Raw genomic sequence first — 10,519 nt, 5'->3', positions numbered from 1 at the left:
CTTAATAGAAGTTATAAACTTTTATCGAAATATAGCTTAAGGAGAAAATAAATAACTGATTAGCACACCATGATTAGTTACATATTTTCCCTACTAATATATCTCCATCTTCTAACGGCTCTCTTGACATCGATATATATTCCAATCATGACTCAGACTTCTCAGATGTTAATCTTCTCCCCCTTCACAGATTATCCATGGTTTCATCAGGTTACTGCAAGACTATCGTATCTATGCGGCATCGGTTTGCGCTAATAGTTATCAGGTGCGTCATAATCATAGTGAAAGATGGCTCCCACCTCCAGAAAGCTTTATTAAGATCATGCAATAATTTTTAACGGAGCCATATTCAAAATTAGCTAACCTTAAGTTTAGTAAATTAAGTTGGGATCGACCGCCATGAGTGTATAATAATCTTGTGACAAATTCTAATTCCTGAAAAATAAAATAAAAGTATACATAATAAAGAAATGCATTCAAATAACAGAAATTGCACAACAATAATGTACGATCAAGAATAACAGGGAGAAAATAATACAGTATAATAACGAAAATATCTCGCTAATAAAGGAATTGAAATACGAAAGAAAATAATAGAAAAAACGTACCATAATTGTGTTTAGGAAGGAGCATTTATATACACACAAATAGTTGTCCTATGTACATAGGATTGTATGATGTAGTGGTTTCTTTTAGGTAGAGTTTTACATATCCAATGTTGTACTGTAGTTTGCTTAGAGTTATACCCCAAAACGAAAACATTATCTCTTATTTCAATTATTTATCTATTACTTATTTAACAATTAAAGTGGTTTGTAAGTATTGGACTTTCTGTAATCGCTCGAAAAAAGCTTCCTTTATTAATATAGATAGATAGATAGATATAGACTATACCATCTGATGTACTACATCAGATATATAATCCAATTACTGCTACTGCTCGGTACGGAGATTATTTAGCTTGGAAAATTATAAACTTCCAAGATTTATTCAACACAGATTAATTATACCGCTCGTATTATTCGACTTGAACCCGTTCTTCAAATCTAACCGGAAACCCGCCATGCATCTTCGCGATGGTTTCAGGGACGTAAACTGGGTCGACCCCGTCTCCTATAACGGGGACCACCCTAAACCTGCTTAAAACAGCAGAAACAACACTCTTCATTTGCAAGAAACCCATTTCCTTGCCTAAACAAATCCGGGGCCCGGCAAGAAAAACCGGGTACGTGCACGCATCTCGAGCAACGAAGCTTCGTTTCTTTTCCCCGGTCGTGGTATCCTTCTCTTCCCTCAACCATCGCTCTGGCTTAAACTCGGGCCAATCTTTGCCCCATATCTTCTCGGACCGGCCCATAGCGTGGATAAAACATCCAACGAACATACCTTTCTTCACTTTCGTTCCGTCAGGTAAAACGTCGTCTGTTGCCGCTAGTTTTATGTCGACTGCCCCTGGTGGGTACAATCTCATCGCCTCACAAAGCGCAGCGTGAGTGTACGTCATTCCCTTTAATTCCTCGACAACAGAAGAATAATTGGTCGAGTTATTAGTCCCGTGTTTTTTTACTTTCTTAATCTCCTTTACGATTTCTTCATCGACATGTTTGTTGCGATGGACGAGCCAAAAGAACCATGTTAAAGCAGCCGATGATGTATCCATGCCACCGAGGATGAACGCGATACACATGTCGATGGTCAACTTCTCATCAAATCGATCATCATTGACAACTCTTGATAAAAAATTCATCTTCTCCTGATTATCTGTTTCCGGATTTTCTTTCATCGATTTTATCATGGTTTTGATGAATTCCCGAAGTATTCGAATTGATTCTTTAAGCTTTTTCTCGGAACCAATGTTAAGGAATCTACAAACTTTCCATATGATTGGGAAAATCGCGTGAAACCTCTCGTGGGATAGCATTAGCGAGTCAGCAAAAGCCGTCACAAGTTTAGCATCCGGCAAAGAGGGTGTCACGTATCCCGGGTTATACCCAAATGCTACGGTGGAAACGTTGTCGAATGCATATCTCCTAAGTAAGTCTTGAAGATCAATGACTTTGTTCTCCTTGGCAGCATCCGATAGAAATGGAATCAATCTCTCTGAAATCTCGGTATTAACGACTTTTTCAACGTAATTTTGTAACGCTTTGTGGGTGAATTCCAAGCCAGCAATTTGTCTTTGAGTCTTCCAAACGTCTCCATCTCCGGTGAACATGCTATCTCCGAAGAGGTCTCCAAAGACGGTTTTGTAATAAGCACCCTTCTCGTATTTGAGAAATTGAGTCTTAAAAACATGTTCTACCGTGGCCGGATCACCGGTGTAAACACTAGGCATTCCAAAGGGTGGGTGCACGACAATAGTCGAGGTTGGTGAAGTTGATATAATCTTCGAAAGCCATTCGAAGATTTCCTCTTGCGTTAACCTAGCGAAGGCTGACAAATGACCAATTATCGGGTATGGTTTAGGCAACTTATTAAGATTAGTAATCTTCAATTTGGTTGTTGGTTTCGAGATCTTGGCGACGAAAATTATAAGAGATGTAAGAAAAATTAACAACAATGAAATTAGCAACATGTGCTTACTGCTTACCTCAAACATTGCTTCTTGCTAATCACAACTTAAGGAATTTAGAAGTACTTTTTTTGTTACTAAATCTTAGCAATACCATTATGAATATATACTACAGTAATATGTACGGTGGAACATCCGAACATACATTTATTAAGGTGGAAACATTAATTGACTATTACACAGTGATTAAGTGTATATGCTTAATTCTTAACCATTAAAAAGGTTCATTAAAGTGATTAAGAATTTACAACATAAAAACTCCAAAAAAATTCTATAATTTCATACATGTATCATCAATTAATAAATACACACTTCCCTCAAAAAAAAAAAAAAAAAAAAAAAAAATACACACATATATTACTTAGGCCCTGTTCTTTTGGACTTAATTTCAGTTCTAATAAGTTCGATTCGATTCGATTGATTCGACTCCATTCGATTCGATTCGATTCGATTCGATTCGCTCCATTCGATTCGATTCGATTCGATTCACTCAATTCGATTCGATTCGATTGATTTATTTCAACATTACTATTATTATTCTTATTGATATCATTATTATTATTATTATTTTTATATTAATGTATTTACTATTGTTATTATTATTATTATTATTATATTATTATTTTTATATTTATTATATTACTATTATATTTATTAGTAATTAATTCGTATTGTTTATATTATTATATTTATATTTAATACATTTATTATTATTATTATTATTATTATTATTATTATTATTATTATTATTATTATTATTATTATTATTATTATTATTATTATTATTATATTATATTTATTATTTTAGGGTGGTGCTCATTCATTGACGAGTTTTACTCATTCATGGACGTAAATGCCAATAATACCCCTTTTATTTTAATGATTTTATTTTAATACCCTTTTTCGTCTCTCTCTTCTTCATTTACTTTTTACTCTCTCTAACTACAAACCATTAACCACTACCCGGCAGCCACCCTCACCGTCGTCTTCCTTGCGCCACCGGCCGGTCTTGACGACCTCCTCAGACCGGCCATCAGATAATCTCACAGATCCGCCTCCCAATGATTATCTTAATCAAGTCGATTTCTCGTCACTTTTTGCCCTTTTCTCTCTTTGCTTCATCAAAACAAAAGAGAAAGAAAAAATAATTTATAGAAATGGATATGTCAACTTATTGCAGCCTTAATTCATGAAACTGGTATAAAAGAGCTTGAAGAAATGGAGAAAGAAAGCAGTAGTAAATTGAAAACAAGCAGTTAACAACACCATTCACGTAGTAGCAAATTGAAAAGGAAGCAATTGAAAACAAGCAATTGAAAAGATGCAGTAGCAAATTGAACTAATTGAACTGCAACATTCCCAATTTCCCATTCATGTAGAGTCGTAGACCACTGTAGAACTATTGTCAAGCAATTGATAATTTTTACAAACCCTAATTTCATTAGTCTAATTAATCTACCTATAACATCGTTATGAAGTAAATAAAAAAGAGATTATTACTTGATCAACATGAGAACTAGCATAGTTGATTAATCTACGGATTTGATTAATTTTGTGCAAAAGGCAATTAGAGAGTGTTTGTTTTTTTTTGTTTTTTGGGAAAAGGGTAAGGTATGGAAAACAAATGGCAAAAAGTCCGTGAATAAGTAAAATGCGTACATGAATGAGCAACTACGTTATTTTATTAATATATTTATTATTATTATATTTAATACTATTATATTAATAAGTTATTATTTAATATTTATTATGTTATTAATATACTCATTATTATTAATATTATTAATCACATATTTATTATTATTATTATTATTATTATATTTAATATTATTATGTTAATAAGTTATTATATTAGACCTATGATTATTATTATATTATTATTTATTTTTTTAGTTATTATTATTAATATATTATATTATTATTAATAATGTTATCATTTATATTACTAATATATTATTATTATTATTATTATTATTATTATTACTATATTTATTATTATATTAATATTTTATTTTTTATATATCTTATTAGATTATTATTATTAGATTATATTAATATATTATTATTATTATTAATGAATAATATTATAATAATATTTATTATTATTATTATTGGTATTATTTTTATTATAATATTTATTATTATTATTATTATTATTATTATTAACAATAATAATAATATAATCTTTTTATTATTAGTTCGATTGATTTAGTTCGATTGATTGATTCGATTCGATTCGATTCGATTCGATTCGGCTCGGCTCCATTAAGTTGATTCGATTCGATTCGGCTCCATTCGATTCGATTCGATTCGATTCGATTCAAACAATTTCAGTCCAAAAGAACAGGGCCTTAGAAGAGATTTGTTGCCATTTCTTTGGTGTGTATTTAAATTAATAACATCGATTTACAATTTTATTTTTATACTGAGTACGAGTCAAGTCATTATCTAATAATAGTATTAGACCTGTCAAACGGGTCGGGCGGGTCGGGTCCCGGGTCGGGTCATATGGGTCAGGTCGAATACGGGCCGGGTTAGGGTCAGAATACGGGTCAAGAAATAATTTATAACGTCTTTTTTACGATTTTTTTAATTAAAAAAATATTTTTTAAAAATGTAAATCATATTTAAAATTAATATTTTAATCATATTCAACGTTTACATTAATTATATTGACATAATTATTAAAATAAAGTTTCTTTAATAACTATTTTATTATTAAATATTATAAAAGTTTTATAAAATTAATTTTTTAGTTGTTTTTGTAATTTTAAGTAATAAAAAAAATATTTTTCTAACTATTTTTTCAAATATAATATATAAATATTAATATTTTAATAAAATTCTTGATTTACCTTTGACCCAACGGGTCTACCCGTTCGGGTCGGGTCTCGACCCTAAAATAACGGGTCATTTCGGGTTCGGGTTAAACGGGTCGCGGGTCGAAAAAATTGGGTCTGTAACTCTAAAAACGGGTCGGACGGGTCGGGTTTTCGGATCGGGTCGAGTTTTGACAGGTCTAAATAGTATCAATAAAAACTTAACAATTTATACTTTTATATCAATTTTATTTTATTTTAATTAAAATATTATAGTTTAAAATTTAGTGAAAATAATATATTTTTATGAAAAGAAAATTTAATGAAGTAAATTGTAATTATTGGCTTTCTCATTTAGTGAATGCACTTAATTGACTAATTGACATTAGTTTTCTTATTTTGAAGGAAAAAATGTTGAGATCACTTATTCTTTTAGTATATAGGGGGTGCTTCTTGACAAAAGCTTTCTCAAAGGACTTTAACGTGATTAATTTTCACGAACACTTATGAGTTATGAGAGACAGTCTCTCACTAGTTGGTTTTATTTTGTGAACACCTAGTTTTGTATCCAGAGCTAAGCCTTGCTTAATTTAGGAGGCTTTTCTACATGTAAACACAACTAGCTAGAACTTTTCGGCTTGCAAAACTAACCTTGCAATCTCGAACCACTGTAGCTCTAACTCGGACACCTCCAAATCCAATTGTGACTCAGAACTCTATCTTTGATCCCAAACGGTCTTGAAATCATTGCCGATAATCTAGGTTTCAATTCATATAAACTTGAATTAAACCCAAAACAATGTTCCGATCGAGAATATTTGAATTGATAACCGATTGAATACCTGATATGAAAAACCTGAATAGGATCCGAAATTCGACTCAATCCGAATCAAACCGAAATTGAACCAAGTTCATTATAACCGACGAATGATACCCAATCCTGAATATATTTGAACCGATAATAACTGAACTGATTGATCTGATTTACCAGTGTTTTTACACACTCCAATTTTAGGTGTTCTTTCGTTGATTCTATTTATAACACGTTTTTAAATTATTACCTTCAAACCCGGGCCAGGCCAGGGGGAGGGTCGGGCTGAGATATGCTTGACCCGGGCCAAGGGCGGGCCTTACAAATTTATTTATTTTTAATATTATTTTTGCTAAAATGGCGGGCCAAAGGTGGGCCGGGCTGGAATTTTAGGACCTGGGCTAGGCCAGAGCCAATGCGGGCTAAGGTCGGGCCGGACCGGGTCAGACCAGGTTGCATAAAATAACGGGTCAAGACGGGTTGGGCCCGGGCCGGGCCGGGTCAGCCCGTGCTGATGGCCAGCTCTACTTCAAACTGAAAAATAGAAGAAACATTAAACCAATATTAAAAATTATGACCCGAAACTAAACTGAATTAATTGCTCTTGACACGACCCGAACCATACCGAGTTACCGACTCGTAATAGCACAAACCGATAAAAGTGGCTAACCAAAATGAACCCGATAAAAATCGACCTGTATCCAAAGATAAGGTAAACGTGACTAAAATTGAAACGATTTAACCTGATCCGAAACTGAACCGAATTGAATGACCCATTTGTCATTAAACAACATAACGAGATAGAGTAGTTTAGCGGTCACTCCATAAGTCTCTCCTAAGACGATTTACAATCTCTTTTCTATCAACGAGGTGCGATTCACAAAAATTATTCAATTAAATGCATGCTTAATTAACCATTTTAATTATTTAGCTTGGAAAATTATAAACTTTCAAGCTTTTTTCAACTACGAGTAATTGTTTGGAGCACAAATTATACAGCTCGTATTATTACATACTCACAATCATAATATTAGCATGGATAGAAGCGCTCCAAAGTGAGCAAGTGACTATGATAAATTCAATTCACTTCACTTGGTTCTACCCGAACCCGTTCTTCAATCCTAACCGGAAACCCGCCTTGCATTTTTGCTGTTGTTTCGGCAACGTAAACTGGATCGAACCCATCCCCTGCGGTAGGGACCACCTTAAACACATTCGGGGCCCATTGAGGAACACGGAATACGCGCTTGAATCCCGAGCAACGAAGCTTCGTTTAGTTTCCCCGCTCGTGTTGTCCTTCTCTTCCCTTAACCATCGCTCTGGCTTAAACTCGGCCCAATCTTTACCCCATATCTTCTTCGACCGGCCCATAGCATGGGTGAAACAACCAACGATCATACCCTTTTTTACCTTGGTCCCATCAGGTAAAACGTCGTTGGTTGCGCTTGTTTAAGGTCGACTGCCACCGGTGGGTACAGTCTCATCGTCTCGCTAAGCGCAGCGTGCGTGTACGTCATTCCCTTCAATTCGTCTACGACACATTGTTTTTTTATTTTCTTGTTGTTAATCTCCTTTAAGATTTCTTGTTCGACTTGATTGTTGCGACGGACGAGCCAAAAGAACCATGTTAATGCTGACGATGACGTATCTTGGCCAGCGAGAACGAATGAAATTAACATGTCGATGCCCAATTTCTCGTCATATCGACCATTTTTGATAAGTCTCGACATGGTACTATTCTCCTCGATTTCTGTTTTCGAGTTTTGTTTGATCGATTTAATCTTGTCTTTGGCGAACTCGTGTAGAATCTGAATCGAATCTTTTAGCCTCTTCTCCGAACCAACGTTGAAAAATCTACATGCTTTCCATACGATTGGGAAAATCGCATGAAACCTCGAATAGGATAGAAGTATCGACTCACCAAAAACCGTCATAAATTTAGCATCCGGTAAAGCGGATGACACGTATCCCGGGTTATACCCAAATGAGACTTCGCAAATCGTGTCGAATGTGAATCTCTTAAGTAAGTCTTGAAGATCAATGACTTTGTTCTCCTTGGCGGCATACGATAGAAATGGAATCAACCTCTTTGAAATCTCGGAATCAACGACATTTTCAACGAATTTTTGCACCGCTTTGTGGGTGAATTCTAAGCTAGCAGTTTGTCTTTGGATCTTCCAAACGTCTCCATTTTCAGTGAAGAGGCTATCTCCAAAGAGGTCTCGAAATACGGCTTTGTGATGAGGACCCTTCTCGTATTTGAGAAAGTTAGTCTTAAAAATGTGCTCCACTGAGACCGGATCACCGGTGTAAACACTAGGTGTTCCAAAGGGTGGATGCACGACAACCGTCGAGGTTGGACAAGTTGATATAATCTTCGAAAGCCATTCGAAGATTTCCTCTTGCGTTAACCCGGAGAAGGCTAACAAATGACCGATAATCGGGTATGGTTTAGGCAATTTATTAAGTTTAGTAATCTTCGATTTGGTTATTGGTTTCGAGTTCTTGGTGACTAACAATAATAAAAGAGATGTAAGAAAAATAATTAATAATGGAATTAACAATATGCTGCTTAGCTCAAACATCGTTTATTGCAAATCACGTAGTAGGGCGTCGTACTAATTGTTCGCCTTACGACATGAATAAATAGATCGAACTCGTCCCATGGAACATAAATTTCTTTATGTGGAAACTTTTTTTTGACTTTTCTTAACCCTAAAATAGGTTTATTAAAGTGACAAAGAATATACACCTTGAAAATTACAATGTAATTCGAAAATTTCAGACGTATCATCAGTCCATAAATACACACATACTAAATTGTCATAAATTCTACAGAAATAAAATTATGGTAATAATTGTATGCGTGATATTGTGGTTAGAGCTTTAAAAGAATTAATTACATCCCTCCAATATAATCTCAACTAATAAGGCTATGTTGTTTTGAGCCGAGCTGAATAAAGCCGAATTGAATTGAATTGAGCTGAACTTAATAATATCTTAAGTTTAGTAATCTTCGACTTGGTTATTGGTTTCGAGTTCTTGGTGACGAACAATAATAAAAGAGATGTAAGAAAAATAATCAACAATGGAATTAACAATATGTTGCTTAGCTCAAACATTGTTTATTGCAAATCGCGTATTAGGGTGTCGTACTTAATTGTTCGCCTTACGGCATGAATAAATAGATCGAACTCGTCCCATGGAACATAAATTTCTTTATGTGGTAAGTTTTTATTGACTTTTCTTAACCCTAAAATAGGTTTATTAAAGTGACCATTTTAATTCAACAATTTCAGACGTATCGTCAGTCGATAAATACACACATACTAAATTGTCATAAATTCTACAGAAATAAAATTATGGTAATAATTGTATGCGTGATATTGTGGTTAGAGACTTAGAGCTTTAAAAGAATTAATTACATCACTCCAATATAATCTCAACTAATAAGGCTATGTTGTTTTGAGCTGAGCTAAATAAAGCCAAATTGAACTGAATTGAGCTGAACTTAATAATACCTTAGGTGATAATATTTTACTGAGTACTCATACTTTACTCCGTTTTAATCAATCATTAATATATTAGTGATAATGGTCTTTAAAAACCACTATAAAATAGTCCCGTAAATCCACAGGACATAAAACTAGATTTCACATTAATATATCACAAATACTTGTCTACGACAACATATCCCCAATTTACTAAATGAATAGGTGAATTCACAAATTTTCCCTCCAAAAACCATCTTTTTAAATAAGGAAACTATTGATAATTTAATTGTATTCACTAAATAAGAAAATTAATAATAATAATAATAATGTATTTCATTATATAATTCTTTTCATAAAAATTAATATTTTCATCAAATTATATAATTTTCACTAAACACTAAACTATTATATTTTAATTAAAGTATAAATAATATAAGACTATAAACTATTAAATTTTTTATTGATATTATTATTTGATAATTACTTGACTCATACTATTCATACTATGTATAAATAAAACTATAACTGGTTTTGATTACTTTCATAACAAAAAAAAAGTTGAGAGAATTTATAAATTGGAATCATTAGCGTTGTGGTATAAAAAATAATTTAAAAAAAATGTATTTCAGCACATTACTCAATTCTCTTGGATTAATAATTTTCAGTTTTAATTTATTTTTTGCTCGAAACAAAATATATAACGAGAAAAATAAACAATTAATGAGATACCACTATTATTTTATAGTTCAATTTTACTTAGTTTTCTTGAATAATTTTAAAGTTCAATTTTTTCCTCAATATATAATAACGTGAAATATGAAAA

At 33.0% G+C, this 10,519-nt stretch overlaps 2 protein-coding genes across 2 annotated transcripts; both read right to left on the bottom strand.

The window, feature by feature from the left end:
* Nucleotides 1-1,018: 1,018 nt before the first annotated feature.
* Nucleotides 1,019-2,599, bottom strand: LOC141653886 (cytochrome P450 94A2-like). Its single transcript, XM_074461753.1, has one exon. It carries the CDS (start codon nucleotides 2,597-2,599, stop codon nucleotides 1,019-1,021), a length of 1,581 nt encoding a protein of 526 aa, XP_074317854.1.
* Nucleotides 2,600-7,608: 5,009 nt separating this feature from the next.
* Nucleotides 7,609-8,787, bottom strand: LOC141653885 (cytochrome P450 94A2-like). Its single transcript, XM_074461752.1, has one exon. The coding sequence runs from the start codon at nucleotides 8,785-8,787 to the stop codon at nucleotides 7,609-7,611; it is 1,179 nt and encodes a 392-aa protein (XP_074317853.1).
* Nucleotides 8,788-10,519: the final 1,732 nt, after the last annotated feature.

The sequence above is a fragment of the Silene latifolia genome, chromosome 4, assembly GCF_048544455.1.
Source record: "Silene latifolia isolate original U9 population chromosome 4, ASM4854445v1, whole genome shotgun sequence".
Lineage (NCBI taxonomy): Eukaryota > Viridiplantae > Streptophyta > Magnoliopsida > Caryophyllales > Caryophyllaceae > Silene > Silene latifolia.
The sequence above is the reverse complement of the archived record's forward strand: the minus strand, read 5'-3'. Positions and strand labels throughout refer to the sequence as shown.

What these genes read in the sequence shown, in the direction of transcription:
- LOC141653885 (XM_074461752.1), bottom strand. Translation starts at nt 8,787, where the DNA reads ATGTTTGAGCTAAGCAGCATATTGTTAATTCCATTATTAATTATTTTT.
- LOC141653886 (XM_074461753.1), bottom strand. Translation starts at nt 2,599, where the DNA reads ATGTTTGAGGTAAGCAGTAAGCACATGTTGCTAATTTCATTGTTGTTA.